Raw genomic sequence first — 20092 nt, 5'->3', positions numbered from 1 at the left:
TCCTAGAATACGTGCGCTCTGGCGACTGGTTCATGTCAATAGACCTGAAAGACGCGTACTTCCACATCCCAGTAATTCCCAAACACTGGAAGTTCCTGCGCTTTTCATTCAAGGGAGTTCAATACCAGTTCAGTCGTCTCCCTTTCGGCTACTCGCTAGCCCCACGCACCTTCTCCAAATGTCTGGAGACAGCTCTCCAGCCATTATGCACGGTTGGGAATGAGTGTTCTATTTTACCTGGACGATCTGCTCCTATTCGCCCGGTCCAGGACAGATTTACTGTGTTGGGCACATGTCCACCTGCTGTCCATCAAAGCCACCTACATTCCAGGTGTCCTGAGTGTGGCAGCAGACATCCTGTCAAGAGGGGGCCCCGCGATTACAACTGGCTTCTGCATCCCGCACTGATATCGCAGATCTGGATCAGGTTTGGGGAACATGATGAGGAGGCAGCTTCCCACCTTCTCTGCCCGGTGCGCGCACTCGCACGATATGTGTCACGCACTTCAGGGATTCGCCGCTCACAAAGCCTGTTTGTACACTACAGAGACTCATCCCTTGGGCAAGCGCTGTCGACCCAGCGTCTTTCACACTGGCTGTGTGACGCTATTTCATTCGCTTACACCTCCTGAGACACTCAGGGCTCACTCAACCAGAGGTATTTCTCTTCTATGGCGCTCTACAGTGGTGTGTCAATGGAAGACATTTGCCTAGCTGCTTCATGGGCTTCCCCATGTTCCTTTACTCGTTATTATTTACGAGATGTTTCTTCAGGATCCATCACTTGTTCAGTGCTTGGACCCCAACAGGCTGAGTGAAAACATTACGGCCTCACATCAACCCTACTACAATAATACATATCCAGATGGATATGTTCACAGTCACTACCTATGTTCTCCTCATAACGGGTCCCATTCAATCCATTGCCCTCTTGTCACCCCAGGCTCCTTATTATGTTATCACCCCTCATATATGAGTCCGTGATTATATCAATAGATCATTAAATTCATCCTCTTGTGGATGATCATTTTAGTGGGAACCCCACTCTTCTTTCTGGCTGCCTCAACCTTCTAAGCCGTTAGGCTTAGGCTGAGCAACCCTCTCTAAGAAGAGAAATGTTGGATGTGTCCATTTGGTTTGAGCTAACCAGTGTGGCGTAAACCCATCCAGCTGCGCATTATTTCAATAGCAGCTAGCTTAAGGGTTAAGACTAGACGAAATAGAACGTTGGTTACGTATTGTAACCCCAGATTCTATGAGTCTAGTCGCAGCCCTTAAGCCACTGGCCCCACTGGTTCTGTTAGGTCCAAGAGCCATCAGAGGCAAACAGTGGAGTCGCATCACTTAAATACCCATGGGGGTGCCCACCATTGGTGGGCGTACATTTAAGCTCTTCTTGATTGGCTGATGCTGAGATCACCCTTCCAATAGCAGCTAGCTTAAGGGCTGCGACTAGACTCAGAATCCGGGGTTACAATATGTAACCAATGATCTCTGTAGTTGCTTACGCAATCTATTGTGTGGGGATCAAATAGTTTAGTCTTTTCTAGTCTTGGAGCACAGGAGCAGTGAACAGTTCGTGTAGATGAGTGAAATAAATGTTACATGCATGGTGCCTCTAGTAAATCTCTTCAATCTCGTCATCTGGGATTATGAAGTTATACATCCTGGTGCTACAGTGGGTGGTTTCCCCCGATTTTGTCAGAACCTGTGCTCAACATATTAGCGGCGCAGTAGCTGCTAATAGCTCGTAGCTGCAACTAGCCAAACTACGTTCATACGATGGAACAGTTCAGTTCCTTATTTTCAATTATGTCATTTGCTGCATCCTCTGTCTCGATTTTCCGTCCCTTTTTTTAACCTGGGTGCTTGCTTTTTCTGGTTTCACCAGCCATGTAACCTGGTACTGGCAGTAGGCTAAAGCTACGCTAACATTAGTCATTAGCAATGCGTCCATCTGGCTGCTACTGAGCCGTGTATCTCTATTTATATCAACCCATTCTTAGTTGTCTATCAAGGAAACATTATTTCAAAATAAATATTGCTATAGATTTATTGCCCAGCCCTAATAGAAACCAGATGGTGAAACTCTAGGATTTGAACATCCTGACAAATCTACGTCACACTATCAAATAGCTTTCATGGACTCACCCATCGTGACTCATGATAGTGAAGACTGTTGTTGGTTTAACATCCAGGAAACCGCAGAGAACGTCTCGGTTAGGAAAAGCTAACTTTTAGCATTAGTAAATCCACAACACAGCAGAACTCCTACAGGCGTGTGTTATTTGTGGAGATAAAACATCAGAACTGCAGAGCAAACAGAGTCAGTGGTAGAGTCGTGTTGCTGTTAGCCAATCAGAGGAGAGATGTCGGAAAATCAGGAAGTAAGAGTTCAAATCCTGTTGTGTTCTGCTTAACTCTGATCTGGCTCACTTCTTTGTCCTTAAGGCGCACCAGAGCTTTTTTTCGTCCAAGAGAATGACTTACAAGGCATTCATTCCTAAAAAACCACTGCAAACTTATTCAAAACATCAGTTATATTGTTTCAATGTGAAAATAGAAATGAGGCTAAAAAATGTGTGATTACTGATTAAATGTTAAAAGGGCCTGGCATGGTGTATGGGGTTACAGGTTGGTGCTTTATTCATTAGCTGCTAGGCTGCTTGTTTAAACAACTTACCTCTGTTTCCTTTTACTTTAACAAAATGCAACAAAAGCTTTGATTTGTTTTGGGCATTTTCTCAGTCTGCCAACTTGGAGGATTTTTAACAAACTGAGACTCCAGTAGGGAGACGAGCTGCAGATCCTTAATCTTTGAATAAATAAAAACATGTTTTGCAGGTTTTATTTTTTCGGTTATGCTCTGCTTTCATTGGACAACACTATATCACTGTTAAATATGTTTATATGCTCAATTATTTGGGGGGGGACTTTATGCCAGAGGGGGACAGGGATTTTCGCCTATGGTTATCTCGTCTTTGTATCAATAAAATCTTATCCATTCAGTCAGTCGGTGAAATCATCTACATCCAAATAATGAGAGAAAAATGATGGAAGGTTAAGTTACTTCAGAGAGATAAGTGTCACGTACAGACTGAAGCTCCTGGCCCCCTTAGCATCATCTTTAGCCTACAGTGGATTGCTTCTTGTTATCTACAGAAAATAAGGATTTGTCTGAGTAGCATTCTTCCAAACAGAATCTGTTTTTAGTCTACATGAAACGCTTGGCTCTTGCATCGTTTACTCGTAACAACTTTAGGTAACAGAGAATCAACACATTTCTGATCACCCAAAGATGTTTGCACTCAGACTTCAAATGAAATCTTTGGCTGCAGATTTAAGCAGAAATCAGACCCTAGCTACGCGTTCTATCCACAACTGTCCTTTTTACATGGTTGTCATGGTGGTTTTCTTTTAAATATCCTTTTTTTCCCCCGTGACCGATAAGCCCTGACAGACTGATGTGTGCTGTTTCCATAGTGATGTAACTGGTGTCAGCAGACTGTGTCGAGTGGCTCTCTGTCTTCCAGTCACTTCTGACTTACACTTGAGTTCTTTATCGTTTCATTCAGCCCTCCGGGTTTATCCAAGTTCGTCCTACAGAAAGGAGCCACGCAAGGTCGTAGACACAGGTGTGCTCTGTGCTGGACAAGTGTTCCTTCATGGGAATCGCAGCACAGTGAGCGTTTTTGTGTGTTTTCTGTGCTGCTGACCTGAAAGGACCGCTTAATTTCCTTATCCCTGGAATCAGACGTAGCTCCATCACAGCTCACAGTCATCGCTGGCTCAGTCTCCCACGATGCTAGTGGAAACAGGAAATAAATGTAAAAAAGAGGGCTTCCTTTATGCTTTCCTCAGAAAAATATTCCGTTTGAGGAGCAGTCTGCATAACAGTAAGGCCTCACCAACACGTGTGTGCTGATCTGATGCTTTGGTTTCACAGTTTTTACACACAGATATATTTTTTAGTTTCAGTTTGACCAAGGTTATATTCTCTGGTCAATTTTCTGTTGCATAATCTCCCCGTTTTTCACACACAAAGCCTGTTTAGAGCTGAAGAAGTCACGGGGGACCCTTTTCCCATTCACTCCTCCATGTCTGTCTTACATGCCAGACCCGTGAAACCCATCACAATGAGAAATCACAGACATTTGACAATTTTTAAAAAACTTCAGTCACGTTTGTGTTCTGTCTGTTTTTATCGGTTTCTCCCACACAGTTTGTCCCGGTCTCTGTTGCATAACCTGCCGGTCCCTTCTGTTCTCCCTCTTAGTATTCTTTTCCTGTTTCCACCTTGAGTTGCTTCTTATCCTGTACAAACTCAGCAGTATCTCTGTTTATTTAGAGGTTAATGGTTTAAAATGCGGTGGCAATGATTTCTGGAAACGCCTTGCTCTTAACTGTGTTGGACACGCCCTCCTTCCGTTCCGGGCTCTGAATGGTTTTTCTTGGCTGCCTTATAAAGAAACACATTTTTTTCTCTTTTGTTTCCTCAGATCAGGCTCACGGTTACATAATGTTGAACATATTTCCTCGTGGTTCTGGATTGCTTTTCCTTGTTTGATATCTGATTGTGTAAAGAGGCGGGAGAGCTCAGAATCTGTCGCTGCTGGGATCTGATCACACGCCCCCCTTAGATGCATTATCTGAACATCAGATCGGCTGCTGCTGCCGGGTGTGGCCTTGGTGCAGCGCCAAAATCCAGTTAACCAAACAAAGTGTCACATCTCTTCCAGTTAGCTGTCACACTGCACAGTAATTATAAAACCGTTTGAACCTGGTTTAATCACCTCAGAGGTGGTAAGTACGCTTCGTGTCTTGTGTTTGCACTGGCCGCCTTCCGTTTAGAAATGTCATAGTGTGAGAGTTTGAGCCTGAGTTAAAGTAGATGCTGACACTGGGTGGAGGATCAGGTGGCTGCTGAACATCTGTATCATAATCCAGATGTGTCGAGGCTTGTTTGGAATCACAAAGAATTCTGGGAGCTGATTGTTTTGTCTGACCCAACTCATCTCACACCTGCTATCTGTGAGGATCAGACGGGCTCTTTAATCTGTGTGTGTGTGTGTGTGTGTGTGTGTGTGTGTGTGTGTGTGTGTGTGTGTGTGTGTGTGTGTGTGTGTTACTGAAGTAGCTGAATATAAACCAAGGCTTAACATTGCTTGTTTAGTGATTATTTGTATATTTTTGGGTCACCTTCATAACAAACGTTAGCAGAGATGCTGGCATGTGTTCAGATTTAGGAGAAGAGCAGCTCTATTACCAGCTCAGTGTCAGATTCGATTGCAGCTCAGTCACTTGGGCTGTGACACAGACTGCGGCGAGCATCTGCATCTTCATCTCTGCTCCCACTCCTCCGCCTTTGATCTCCTTGATTTCCTGCTATCTTCAAGCTGCTACTTATCGTGGTTCTTTGTTCATTTTGGACTCTGTTCCACAAAAGCACGTCAGCGTTTGACATGTTGCTGCTCTTTAAGGCGAGGAGATCAGTTCATCACTGGTTGATAAGCTGCAGCAGGTTTTTTAAAGAGGGATTTTGATTGGTCAGGGAAAAAAACTTGGTTGTAGAACATGTGATTACAATTCTTAAATAAGCACAGAAACATTTATTAACAGATTTTGTAGGTAGTAATGGAGTTTTTAGTGCTCTCTGGTGGACAGAAGATGTAACCGTCAGGTTTTGAATATTGTGTAAATACGCCTGTAAAAAATAAGAAATGAAAGCAAACATGAAGCCTGACCCTGGTAGAGGTTTTTTGGTTTGGTTTCTTCTGGCAGGAATGAAACATTCATGTTAACGGGCTTCTGCTGGGTTTGTCCTTGCTTCACTTGTGACACGTCTCTTTTTCTCTCCCTCTCAGGAGGCGTTGGGGAGGGTTTGTCTGAAGGAGAGGGGGAGAGACGTATTGGTGTTGCAGAGGGTAACATCGTCAGTGACACCGTCGTCAGACCGGCTCTCGCCTACGTCGTTGGGGGGCGGGTCCAGAGAGGAGGACTGCAATAAGAGGTCGGTTTACTTCCCTACACATTAAAGGCCTTCCATAGTGATGGATAGGAACAACAACAACATAATTACAGCTTCCCTCCTCCTTTTCTGTTTCACTTTGAGATCTCAAGTTGCAGCTCTGGATTCATGAATATCTGGTGTCAGTGTTGTGTTGACAAAGTGCTGGTTTGAGACTTGGATAATGTCTGTTTTAGGCAGAGAACAGGAAGGAGGTAATGGCTTCTTGTTTTCAGCTGAATGGATGAAAAGATGACACCAGGACTTTTTCAACACCCTCTGTGTGTTCAGAGTTATTTACTGCAGTCAAAGTTGATCTCATTGTGTAATGTCTGCCAGCACCGGAGGCACAAAGAGGGTGTGTCGTGACAGGCAGGTTGTGTGTGTGTGTGTGTGTGTGTGTGTGTGTGTGTACGACTCAGAGTAAGCAGGGTCACTGTAGAATCTCAGCGAGGGAGGCAGTGGAGGATCTCCTTTCCTGGCAACGAGGAACTTAGCAATGTGATCAGACATGAAGATGACCTCTGAGCTAGCTACTCTTGCAGAAGCAGAAGAGGTTGTAGATGATGATAATGAGGAAGACGATCGTGAGGAAGACTGTGCAGACTGCACTGATCTAGACACGTGTACGTTTGATGTCCCCCATTTTCCCTTCATCGATGATGATGATGACGTGAAAGAGGAAGAGAGGGACAGCACATGGAGAGAAGGTGGTGAATACTCCTGGTGTGCTCACCCCCCTGAGGAAGACTGTTGCAATTCTTCATCTTACAGGTATGTAGTGGTGTCGGGAACGCCGCTCAAGATCTTGGAGCATCTCCTCAGTGATCTACGGCTGGATGACCAAAGAGGAACTCCAGAGAACAGAGAGAGCGGTGAGTTTAAGACACACTCGCATAAACAACATTTTAGTCATTAGCATGAAGCAACTGAAGGCTTCGTGACAGATGACCCAACAGCAGCGATCACACACCAGCTAAACATGCTGCTCTGCTGCTGAGGAATTATCTCGTCAAGTTGGAACAAGGTCCAGGTTTCGTTTTTACTTGAGGTGTGTGTGTGTGTGTGTGTGTGTGTGTGTGTGTGTGTGTGTGTGTGTGTGTGTGTGTGTGTGTGGTTACTCAGCCGTATCATTGCCTTTAGATATGAGGAGCATTTTGGTGGTTGAAAGCTGCGACTGCCTCTGGGAGCTCACAGCTTTTCTCTGGTTGTCACGACACCTGTGGCTTATTCCTTGGGCAGTTTTCTGTGTAGCTGTCTCTTGTTTTATACCAGTCCGTTAAATACATGAGCTCGACTGAAAACACGTGAAGTCACTTTTTTTCTGCAAGAATGACAGAATTTATTTTCACAATTCAGGAGAGAAATGCAAATTCTGTCCTTTTGTGTCAGTTGATTTAAAATAAAGTCAACACTGACATCTGAATGAAGCTGAAGTTTCTGTAGATTGTGTTTTTGTGTCTCTGGGACAGCTGGGCTCTTAAAAACCTCTGCTCCTGCCTCTCAGCACCATTTTTTAAAGACAAGGCGCCTTTATGCACCAGCTCCAGCCTCAGCACCACCCGCTCCCAGAGGTCCACAGGGAGCCATCTCTCTGAATTGCAGGAAGCAAAGGAAGAATGGGGGAGAGATAAATGTGGGAGAGAACTGAGATGGGCTTTGTCAAGGAAGTCTGCCTGATATTTAGGAGAGTTAAAGCAGTGAGGAAATAGGGAGGCAGGAGGATGGATGCAGAGTCAGAGCTTCTGTTTGGCTGCTGCTGATGTAGCATCTGTGAATGTCTCCATCGTTTTTGTGTATTCTTAAGAAGTTGTGTGTGTGTGCGTGCATGCGTGTGTGTGTGTGTGTGTGTGTGTGTGTGTGTGTGTGTGTGTGTGTGTGTGTGTGTGTGTGTGTGTGTGTGTGTGTGTGTGTGTGTGTGTGTGTGTGTGCGTGCGAGCGTGTGTGTGTGTGTAAGGGTGTGTGAAGGTTCCCCGGGGTGGTACCAAGCGTCAGTGTGCCGTTTAATGGGCTTAGCCGTGCAGCATGTTGAACAGGCTCTAACATGCTACCATGAAGAGACGGAGCAATTACCCCAACACCCTGTTGCCACAAACACATAACACACACACACACACACACACACACACACCACAGGAGCTGCAGATTACTGCGATTAGTTCAGCACAGACATTTTCTCTCCTTTTTTTTCTTTATCACAAGAGATAAACCCCCAAGGTCAAACTGAATGAGTTATTCATTAGGGTGGTGTGTGTGTGTTTGACTTTGTCTGTGCCAGCGGGCAAGCGCAGGGGGTATATGTTGAAGATGAAAATGGATATTTATCATCACACAGAGCTGAGGGAGCGAGCGTAGGAGGAGAGAAGCAGTGGGAGGAAAAGTAATCGTCAAGAAGGAGCAAATGGAAAACGGGATTCAGGGAGGAGGGAGAGGGATGCTGGGATGAGAGAGATGGAAGTTAAAAGGTCAAGACAGAGCATTTCTTTTAGCATTAACTTTTATACAAAGTCTCAGAGGACAGAAGGTGACTATGAGGTAAGTCACAAGTTAGATCAGATGTTTCTAAAAATAGCTCTGAGGAAAGTGGTGGTTTTATCTGTGAAGTGGAGACGGTGGATGAAATGTTCACTCACCGGCCTGTGCACACATGTATGTGTACATATATGCATTTTATGCACACACACACACACACACACACACACACACACACACACACACACACACACACACACACACACACACACACACACACACACACACACACACACACACACACACACACACACACACACACACACCTGTTTAAGGCCTGACTCTGCAGAGATTAGTAACTAACCTGAACGTGCACAACATTTGCTTGTAGCATACCAACGAAACCTTGATGAGGAAGCGGATAAGGGCCCAGGAAAGAGATGAACCAGTAATCCGATTAACTGGAACTGCATAGCTGTGGTTGGAAACGTGATGTTGTAGTTCCTGGGACCTAATGACAAACAGTCCCACAGAAAAATTCCAGAGAAGACTTTGGTTTAGGAATGGTCACCGACTCAATGCACATGTCTGGAACCAGTCTCAAAATCTTCTCTTTAGAGTTTCAGTGTAGTTTCTGAGTCGGCGCGTGCAAAAAAAAAGGAGTGAAACGATGTAGAATGAGACTTAAGACACAATCTTTACCCGGCAGTTGGATTACCTGGCCCTAAACAAGCTGCATGCTGGCAGATGGCAGCACAGTTGCATCACTGTGAGAAGGTTGCCAGTTTGAATCCTGGCTAAGGTAGAAAACACTTTCCATGTGTGTCTGGGTATTCTCCAGTTTCCTCCCACAGATGTTGGGTTAACATAAAATGTGTCATAGATTTTTGTGTTGTTGTAGAAGTGTAGTGATTTTTCCCATCAGGTATCAGATGATCACTGGAGTTACCTATTGTGTGTGTGTGTGTGTGCATGTGTGTGTGTGTGTGTGTGCGCGTGCGTGTGTGTGCGTGTGTGTGTGTGTGTGTGTGTGTGTGTGTGTGTGTGTGTGTGTGTGTGTGTGTGTGTGTGTGTGTGTGTCTCAGAAATGCTGCTGGATGACTTCCTGTTGACCTACCTGGTCTTCATGTCCACTCATGACCTCTGCCAGGCGCTGCTGGGACAATATCCTTACACATGCCTGCATTGTCACATGTCCTTTCAGTCTCCACATAGTCTTTGTTGTCTCCTTGACCACCACCACCTATAGCAGCGCTCGTTGCAGGGGCCAAGAGGAGGGCAAAGATGCCCTCTTCAGGAAGCGCAAAGTACTGCGGCTAGTCTCTCATTGGAGCCGGCTTTATAAGGACTTCCTGAAGGAGGAGGAGGATGTGAGGAGTTTCATGAAGGTATTTGTCACTTTAATGATCTCATCTGTGTGTGTGTGTGTGTGTGTGTGTGTGTGTGTGTGTGTGTGTGTGTGTGTGTGTGTGTGTGTGTGTGTGTGTGTGTGTGTGTGTGTGTGTGTGTGTGTGTGCGTGCGTGCGTGCGTGCGTGCGTGCGTGCGTGCGTGCGTGCGTGCGTGCGTGCGTGCGTGCGTGTGTGTGTGTGTGTGTCTTGAACCACATGGGATGAGCTTTATCATCCTCCTGCAGGAGAGCCTCATGTTTGAATCTGAACAGAACCAGGAAGTGACGTTCTCCATGTTCCTGTTATTGTTACATGATTCTGTGAATTCATCTGGACAGAAAATGTGATCAGATCCAAACTCACCAAGTGAACACACACACCAGTCACTTTCATAACCCAACAGCTCTGGTGCAGTTGCCATGGAAACCAATGTGGTTAGAGTTGGCGAGGGTATAATCTTAAATGGAGTGCATTACCCTGGTGATGGTTGCCTAGTAACAGAAGCATGAGGAGGAATTGGAATTTTGAGGATGTTTGGGTCAGTGGTGACATTGATAAAGATGTGTGTGTGTGTGTGTGTGTGTGTGTGTGTGTGTGTGTGTGTGTGTGTGTGTGTGTGTGTGTGTGTTTGCTCACAACTTCTCATTGTTTTGACCTTTAGATTTTTTATGCAGGTTATTAGTTCTCCACCACACACACACACACACACACACACACACACACACTATAGGGAATGTGTTACACTTCTCTCAGAACCATCTGCATTCTGTGTAGCTGAGTTTTTTTTATTTTTTATTTCAATTTGTTTTCTAAAAACTCCAAAAATCTTGTAGACATGAATTAATCAGCTGATTACGCATTTCTGGAAGCCTGCAGCAGAATCACTTTTTATTCCCCAAACCGACTTCTGTTACTCAGCTCTGAGAAGTTAAAGTCCTCCGTATTTGACCCATCCCCTTGGGGAACCATTTGGTGGTTTAAAGAGCAAATTACAGGTTCAATTTTTTCTCTAATTCATATAAAATGCTGTCCAAAAATAAAATTTGAAATGCTTGTTGTGGATATTTAGTTATAACATACATAACAGCAGAGTTTTATAGTAAAAAGTGGCCTTTCTCAGCAAAGCTTCTAAAAAGGCTCTTTGTTCTAAATCTGAACCTCTGACGTAACCAAAGGGAGTTAGAAGCTCGGCGCTGCCTCAGCTCAGTGTGGAGAGTGGCTAGTTTTAGGGGAGAGAGGTCATGTTATCCAGTCAGTGTGTGTGTTTACTAGTGTTGGATTGTGTTCATGTTGATAAACTATAGTGTGTGAAGGCTGTACTAACTCCAGCCTCTCTGGACATTGAGTCCACGGGTTTCCAGAAAAGAGAAACAATGCCTTTATCTCCGTGTCTGAGGATGTTTTGTGCAGCTGAAAAGACGGACTTCTGTAGCCCACATTGGTCGGTACCGGGTCAGGGAGGTCCGCGCTGGGCTCCTGGGACCTATGGCAGGGTTCAAAAAATTAAATGTGGATTTCTGGAGCTTAGATCACCGTCAGAACCGACCACCAGAAGAGACGCATGGCTCAACGGGTCGGAATCAGATCAGAATCACTGCGGACGACCAGGAGAGGATTGTATGCAGCTTTTTAAAATACCAGCTGGACTGGCTCGCTGGTGTCTGTGTCGGATCCAGCTCACAAAAGCCTGCATGAGCTCCAGAACCGGATGACAGGAGCCTCTCTCCCTCTCTCTCTCTTAGCGCTAAACTACGTTAGGTGAATGGATATTAACGAGTATGAGACAGCTGACCGACACTCATTAGTATTAATATTACATTAACTGACCGATGCTATTTTAAATGTCTGGTACACGATAGTAATCTGTACAATATTGTGATGTTAGCACACGAGTTTAAGCTAGCATCGTTAACTCACAAGCTGCTCCCCCGCTGCTTCTCCTCACATCGCAGCACAATCTCTCTGCTTTGGCCGATGGTTTCTCCCTCTGGTTTGTCTCTGCTCTCAGGGGCGTGCAGCAAACTCATAACTTTATGGTTCTGGTCAATCAGAAGTAGAATTATAAACATTTAAAGTTTACTCTGCGTCGGAGCCGCATTAGAATCCATATTTTTCTCTGGATTAAGCTAACAGGACTCCCTCAGCTAACGTCACTTGGTTTGGCAAAAAAAAAAAAGAAGTTCAGAAAAATGACTCTAAAAGCATAAATAAGTTATGTATGTGTAAAAAAAATGTTTAAAACGAGTTTCTATTATGTTTCTCTAAAGCAAGTTTCTCTTTAAACCCCCAAACCCAACCCCTTAAAGCTGAGCATCAAGCTGGGATGCATTGGGTCCCATTTTTAAAGTCTTTGTTATGACTCAGTCGGGATTTGAACCCTGATCTCCCAGGGTGGACACTACCACTAGGCCACTGAGCTGGTATGTTTGTTCCATGCTTGACCCATTCCATCGTTAGCCTGTTCGTGCACCCAGACAGGAGTAACTGTCTCACACCTGCATGCTCAGCTATCTGAACAAGTGCTTCATGGTGTCATCTCTGCATTTCAGACACTTTACAGGTGTGTTTTAGAAGATCTGTACGAGTTTCCTACTCTGGAAAAGGACTTGAAAGAGTTACAGAAACATCTGCGCCGCAGACAGTAAGCAGTTTTTGCGTTAAATAGGATTTTTGATAGATTTCTAACTGTGTGGCTGCATTCCTCCTGATGGTTGTGTGCTTTTGTATTGCAGCACGGTGGATGACTGTCCTCCACACCAAAAGGTAAGTCAGGTTTTCAGAGCTCAGTTATATTGATGCTGCGTACATGCTCTCAGCCCTTACAGGATCATTTAACTGGTTCTTCTCTGTCAGAGTAAACAACTGTGTCAGCAGCTGAGTTTAAAGGAAAACAGTTTACAGCATCGTATTCCACCAGCAGATACCAGAGAAGGTAGGAACCATCATGGCGGAGGTGCTCCATCTCCAAACACCTGCTTAAGTTTGGGTTTTTCTAGTGTGATTTTTTTTTTGTCACTAACAGTGATTATTTTGGGGTATTTGTCAGTGATTTGTTGTGTGTACGTGAGTGTGGACTCCTACCTAAGTGTCCACACTCATCCTGCACTGGAGGCCCACGAGCTGCAGCGGATTGTGAGCCTGAAGCTGGACAGAGCAGAGGAGGACATGGTGCTAGCTGTGGTGTCACACACCGGAGGTACACCAACACAGGACGATAAACACACTCGGCTCTCCTTTGTTGTTATTCACAATAACTTGATAATTAGATCAGTAAGCATCAAGTTGCCCTCAGATGTCTCGTTCTCCTCATCCTTTCTCCTCTCCTACTCTTGCCTGCAGAGCGTCGAGTACTGCAGCCCAGTGACTGTGTGTATTCAGAGTCTCTGACCCCACAGGGAAGGCTTGCAGCCTGTCACAGAGACCTCACAGAGATCCTGGTATGTAAAAATCCACTTTGCTGGACGGCAGCGTCAGATCTTCCTGTTTGGAAGCAGAGGCTTTAAAACAACAGCAGATTATTGTAGGTTTTACAAGCAAGATTATAAACAAACTGAAGAATTATAGTTTCAGCTGTTAAGAGTCTAAGGCCGAGGTTGCAGATGAATGATTAACAGTAAAATATATTATTTACACAACAAATTTACCTAAAATTTCTTAAATTCAGTCTCTTCAGGAAGTCGGTATATACATTCTATTTTGGGAAAGTTGTAACCTGGGCTGCACACTGGTGCAGTGGTTAGCGCTGTTGCCTTGCAGCAAGAAGGTCCTGAGTTCACATCTCGACCTGGGATCTTTCTGCATGGAGTTGGCGTGTTCTCCCTGTGCACGAGTGGGTTCTCTCCGGGTACCCCGGCTTCCTTCCACTGTCTAAACACACCTGTCAGGTTGATTGGTCTGTAAAATATCCTTAGGTGTGTGTGTGTGTGTGCTTGGCTGTTTGTCCTGTGAGTCTCTGTGTTGCCCTGTGATGGACTGGCACCTTGTCCAGGGTTTGTGTGTCCAGACTGCTGGAGATGGGCACCAGCCCTCGGCGACCCTGCTTGGGAAAGCGGGTAAAAAAATGGATGGATGGAAGTTTGTAACCTGACTTTGTGCCAGTTGCCACAGAAATACAAAGAAAAGGGTCAGCAGTAGCTCAGGAGATAGAGCGGGTTGTCCAGTAATCTGAAGGTTGCAGGTTCAATCCTGGCTTCCACCAGAGAATACTGCTGTTGTGTCCTTGGGCAAGACACTGAACCCGCCTTGCCTGCTGGTGGTGGTCAGAGGGACCGGGGGCGCCTGTGCTCGGCAGTCTTGCCTCTATCAGTGCGCCCCTGGGCAGCTGTGGCTACATCATAGCTCATCCCCACCAACGTGTGAATGACTGATTGTGTTGTGAAGCGCTTTGGGGGGTTGTAGAACTCTCAGAAGTAGAGCTGGACAGATTCACCGATCTGAACCGGTGATTCGTTCAGGGCGTTAGCGATGCGACTGCATGGGTAGCTTATGTGTGCATCGGATCCCGCCGACGGCTGTGTCATAATTTATCGTTCCATGCGTGCCTCTTGTCGGTAAAAACCATGGTTTTCCGATCGTTCTTATTGATCTGCGCACCTGAAGCTTTGTGTGAGGTAGTTTAAGATAATCCCTTATTGTAACATTTGAGCAGAACTAAAAACTCCAGACAGAACAACGTTTTGCCCGTGACGGTGGTTCAGAGAAGTTCAATAAACACCTGAGATGAACTCACATCTCCCTGCATCTGCAGCATTCACGTTTCTCCTAAAGGAAATTAACATTGGGCTTCAGCAGCTCTCACGATAGCCCCTCATGCTCAGATGTTTACAGTGTTTCATAATAATTCCTAATGATTATAAATATGATGAACTCTAATACTTTTCTGATTGTTTTGGTTTATTTTTCTGAGCAGAGTGACTGTATGTATAATATGTAAATTTCACAGAAGAAGTGCATTTATTTTTTTCATCTTGTATTTATTGATCAATTGAAAACTATAGAGGATCAAATACATCCTTCACAGAGGAAGAGAGGGGAAAAGAATTATGATGTTTAAAGACCGGATGTGGGCTTGTGATTTCTTTGTAACGTGATGAATCGTTTCAAATCACATCAGCAGAGGGTTTCACTGTATCATTAATGTATCGTATCGCTGGCAGCGTATCGAGATACGGATCGAATCGGCCTCGGGTGGAGAATCATATACATAATACAGGCTGTTTACAAAAATCATCAGGTTTGAAAAAAACTTCTTGTCTGAGCTTAGATGGAAGAACTTTCACTGGATTCTTTTAGCTTTCTTTGAATTTCTATAAAAACAGAGATGTTCACACTGCAGGTCTTATATGGAGCTAGGATTGGGACAATGTTACATGTAACTTGTACCAAGCTTTGTAACCTGTAACATGTTTTGTAACACGTAACTTTCATTTTGTAACTTGCAGAAAACAATCAATGTACAAGTTTCAAATCACAACGCTCAAAACACACATCTCAGTCTACAGTTACAAAACTTAAGTCTACAAGTACTAAATAGTTTCTCCCAATTTTAGCTTCTTTTCCAAAGAACCAATGACGGGCTTTATCTGACCAGCCAATCACAAGTCTTGTATTCTTGTCAAAGACTATTCCTGTTGGAAGCGAGCTAGAATTGGGACAAAATGTTTCATACTTGTAGACTTGAGTTTTTGTAACTGTAGCCTGAGATGTGTGTTTTGAAAGTTGTGATTTGAAACTTGTACATTGATTTTTTTCTGCAAGTTACAAAATAATAGTTTAATGTTACAAAATGAGAATTACATGCTACAAAACGAAAGTTACGTGTTACAAAATGAAAGTTACAGTTACAAAACATGTCACAAGTTACAAAACTTTGTACAAGTTACATGTAATATTGTCCCAATCCTAGTTCCATAGTCTTAACGCTCAATTCCAGTTTTTTATTAAATCTGATTTTTTTGTGTGGTCGCTCACATTATAACTGAAATACAACAGCAAACACTCTTCAGCATGAAGAGTTCACGGCCCTAAAGAGGTCCGCATGTGCAGAAGACAACAGGAAGTCCACGCGACACGCTTTGTAGAGTCAGAACCAGTAGAGGTGAAGTTGTGATGTGAAAACCTTCACTGAGAGTTCATCCACAATTTCTGGATCACACCTGTGAAGTCTCCTGTTTTGGCTTCTCGTATTTAGTATTAATTTCATTAATGGAGAAACTCCACCCCCCACAGAGACTGGAGAGGTACTTTGCTCCAGCAGTACGACCCCCCCCCCCCCCCCATTTTTTTTTCCCAAAACTGGACAGGATATCCAGGCAGACCTCTGAATCCTTCCGTCAGCGCTGTTCATCACAAAACGCACACCTCTGCTGAGTCAGTGACGTAGGAGGCGGATTTGATGCGGCATGATCGTTTAGACTGATATTTAGATTCAGAACCACATATGAAAGTGACCTAGATCAGATCTGAAAAGAATCAGGTCTGTGCTGTTCAGACTGTCATAGGGTTGTCACGGTGTGAAAATTTAACCTCACGGTTATTGTGACCAAAATTACCACGGTTTTCTGTATTATCGCGGTATTTTTTTTAAACGTGCTACATTTTCACACAATTAAATAAACCCTGTATGTCAGGAAATATTGTCCTCAGTTTGTGTCTAATTTTGCCTAAAATGTGTTATTTTGTAATTATGTTGTTTATTTGTTTACATTTTTTCCCTTTAGTCTTTAAAATACCAATATTTGGCCATAACTTCTTATTTTAAGTCTGTTTGATGTCATCATTTAAAAATATTAGATCAGATGATACTCAGTACTCAAGTAGCCTTCTAATCAGATACTTTTTTACCCTTACTTGAGTAATAAACCCTGCATATCAGGAAAATATTGTCCTCGGTTTGTGTCCTTCCAGTGAGCTTTGCAGATGTGGGAAAATGTCATCAGGCAGTAATCATTGTTAAATTCATAATTATTCTCGGAGAGAGACCAACTCTTATCTGCCCCTGGGAGCCCCGTAATGCATAGCGTCATTTCAACATGGGGGTGTCCGTGACACGGTTTATATGCAGGTAGCGGCGCTGCGGCTGCTTTGTATAGCGACTCGTTGCATTCTCCCTCAACCCAAATCCTCGGATCACGCATTTTAGCTAAAATGCTAACGTTAGCTTGCCTTGCGTTGACTGTAGAGTTGTGGGTGATGGCCACGCAGATGTGCCATGAGATTTGAAGCATTGCTGCCTTTCACAGACACTTTTTCTGCACGTGCTGCAAACAGGATAGCCGTCTTCTATCAACTGTCCCTCTGCATTCTTCAAATATCCAAAAGATGCCCGTACTTCCCACTCTGTCTTCTTTGAGGGATAATAAATGTCCTCCTGAACACTGCCGTCTCCTCCTTTTGCCATTATTTCATCTTTAGCTTCAAGAAAGTTTTGGTTGTAAACAACAAAGTGCGCATGTGCCGCCGGCAACTTCAGCAGATGATACGGTGGCTGGTAAGGGTCACCGCGCCTACACCGCAGCCACGGTAAACCCACCGAGATAATATAGTTTTTTAAAAAACAAGACGGTTATTAGTGTCAACTTTTTTTACCGGGGTTTACCGCTACACCGGTTACCGTGACAACCCTAGACTGTCACAAATCAGGTATGGGTCATATGTGGGGGGGGGATGAGATTTGGTGCACTTTTGAACTCGTTTGTTTTTTCTGTCTGCAGCCTCCTCTGATAGACTGTTGTGAGTTGAGCAGGAGGCCAGTTCGACTCTTAGGCATCAACACCTGGGATGTAGCAGCAGCGCTCACACACCTGGACTGGAGCCTCTTCAAATCCATTCATGAGGTACACACAGATTTGTAATACAGACAGAGTCTGCCGGGTGAGCAGAGTAGCCAGTGGGTCTAGAGCCCTAAACTGAATCTGTGTTTCTGATTCCTTGAGCAGCAGGAGCTGGTGTACTACACTCTGAGCCGAGCTCCAGGTGCCGGTTACACTGCGGCGCTTTCGGTTCTCCTTCAGCGTTGCAACGAGGTCCAGCAGTGGGTCATGTCTGAGGTTCTCATGTGTGTTTCCCTCAATAAGAGAGTCCAGCTGCTGAAGAAGTTCATCAAGATCGCAGCTCAGTAAGTTCAACAAGCATGATGGCAGGAACCAAATCCTGAAGAACAGGGTCGTGATTCTGTGTGTTTGGTTGGTTTAGCTGTAAAGCCCAAAGAAATCTGCACTCTGCGTTTGCCATCATCATGGGTCTTAACACAGCCGCCGTCAGTCGACTCAACCAGACGTGGGAGGTGAGGAGGATCGCTGTGTTTTTAAACTTCTGTTTACCAAACATCCACCTCTGACCTAACTTCTTCCTTTTCAGAAATGTCCAGGGAAGTTTAAGAAGCTGTTCTCAGAGCTGGAGCTCATCACCGTGAGACTGAAATAGTTTTTTTCCCCAATGAAATTCCTCCTTATTTATTAAACATTAATTTATGGATCCTTTATGTTTCCAGGATCCATCTATGAACCATAAAGCCTACAGAGAGGCTTTCAAGAGGATGAAGCCTCCCAAGATTCCTTTCATGCCTCTCCTGCTAAAAGGTACCATCTAAATCCTCCACATTCATACAAACACGTGCTAAACACACCTTAATATGTCTGTTTGCTGTTAGACATCACCTTTATCCACGAGGGAAATAAAACCTTCCATGATAACCTGGTCAACTTTGAGAAGCTGGTGAGTGGAGTCACTTATCTGCTGTCTAAAAGGTCTTCATGCTTGTAGAGTTATATGGCCGCTGTAGAAGTGTGACTAACCCAAAAATCTAATCAAATGTGAAGGATGAGATTATGACGTTCGCTCTGACATGTTTTCTTCCTGTTCTACAGCGCATGATTGCAGACACGGTGAGAATGATTCGCCACTGCCAAAGCGAGCAGCCAGGTGAGTCTTCTAGCCCTGACCAGCCTGTTAGACACTCAGACATTAGCCTGAACTCCTCATGGCGAAGGTCCAACTCCTGCCAGCAACAACAGATCATCCAAGTGGCTGTTCTGCTATTTCTAGAGAAACTGTTTTTAATCTGAAATAGAAAAACTTTATATTGTGTTCATTTTTTTATTCATTTGAGCCAAACTGGGCATCAGCAATCGGTGTCAGCCCTCTGAGTCCACACGTCTGTGCTTTAAGCCGGGCGTACACTGTGCGACTTTTTCACTTTTTTGAGCCGATTTTCCAGTCGTGCGAGAAGCCACGACATCGGGGCGAGTTTTGCGCCGAGCGGTCGTGTAGTGTACAGGGGGTTACGAGAGGCGATTAACACCACCTGACCAGCCGCCGATCAGCAGTCGTGAGGTCGCAGGGACTTCTGGTGTGTTTAATATTTCGCTCGTCCCTCGTGAGGGTATCGCACTGTTGAAGCGGCGCTGCGAGCAGCTGCGAGCAGCTACGATCCAAAAAGTATCAGAACCGCTCACGGCGCATGCGCAATCCTGCATCAACGCCGGCCGGTCGCTCGCTATTTCCCTAATAACACACGCTGTTCGCTTTTGTTTCTACGCGTTTTTTTACTCACAAAGATTGTCAAGAAAGCGTGTTTGTCGTGTTCATGTCAAATTAAACTGATCACAAAACACAGATTTACTTTCTTTATTTCGTTTTCCTCATCCAACCCCCATAAATCCCTGTGTGTCCTCTTGCAGCACTCCCGAAGGACAACAGGCAAGACAAAAAAGTCTGACGTGTTGAGTAAAAACTGCTATTTTTAGCACATTTTTAGGGCCGATGTGTTGCTACCAGACGTACAGTGTGAGCAGTCAGGTCGCATGCGAGAACTGGGTCGTACAGTGTGAGCACATGACTCGTGAGATCTGCTCTGCGATGAAGTCGTACAGTTTGAGCTGAAGCTGAACGCTGCGAGTGAAAAAGTCGCACAGTGTACGCCCGGCTTTAGATAGTTTAGTCTGGTGGAAGCATGAGAAGGCTTGTGTCCCAACAGTGCTGTCTGCTCTCTTTAATACTGTAATATGCAGCTTTATGTAAAGTTTATTTTCTGCTTTTCCAAGTGTTTAGCAGGAAACTCTAATGCTAAGCAGCATTTAGGATGTTTTTAGTGTAAAGAATAATAACTTTGGTGAACACGACCCGTTCAATAAGGGAAATGTTTACTTTTGAGAGATTAACTAAGGAAAAAACAATCCAGTCTGTGGGGATCTACTTTGTAATCAAATCTTTAGAGGAAAGTTT

The 20092-nt window shown here is 44.5% G+C and overlaps 1 protein-coding gene across 1 annotated transcript in view; it reads left to right on the top strand.

Moving 5' to 3' along the window:
* The window catches only part of rapgef5a (Rap guanine nucleotide exchange factor (GEF) 5a), a 70060-nt gene that overhangs the window by 47468 nt on the left and 2500 nt on the right, over positions 1-20092 (top strand). Inside the window, exons 10-25 of the mRNA XM_054744675.2 lie at positions 5865-6010; positions 6782-6882; positions 9565-9643; positions 9723-9867; positions 12418-12509; positions 12601-12631; positions 12722-12800; positions 12915-13064; positions 13208-13305; positions 17581-17703; positions 17806-17984; positions 18062-18152; positions 18227-18277; positions 18360-18447; positions 18519-18583; positions 18736-18790. Coding sequence (XP_054600650.2) covers positions 5865-6010; positions 6782-6882; positions 9565-9643; positions 9723-9867; positions 12418-12509; positions 12601-12631; positions 12722-12800; positions 12915-13064; positions 13208-13305; positions 17581-17703; positions 17806-17984; positions 18062-18152; positions 18227-18277; positions 18360-18447; positions 18519-18583; positions 18736-18790 — 1573 coding nt within the window. The remainder of the gene's footprint in view (positions 1-5864; positions 6011-6781; positions 6883-9564; positions 9644-9722; positions 9868-12417; positions 12510-12600; positions 12632-12721; positions 12801-12914; positions 13065-13207; positions 13306-17580; positions 17704-17805; positions 17985-18061; positions 18153-18226; positions 18278-18359; positions 18448-18518; positions 18584-18735; positions 18791-20092) is intronic.

The sequence above is a fragment of the Nothobranchius furzeri genome, chromosome 11 (assembly GCF_043380555.1).
Source record: "Nothobranchius furzeri strain GRZ-AD chromosome 11, NfurGRZ-RIMD1, whole genome shotgun sequence".
NCBI classification, from domain to species: domain Eukaryota; kingdom Metazoa; phylum Chordata; class Actinopteri; order Cyprinodontiformes; family Nothobranchiidae; genus Nothobranchius; species Nothobranchius furzeri.
The sequence above is the reverse complement of the archived record's forward strand: the minus strand, read 5'-3'. Positions and strand labels throughout refer to the sequence as shown.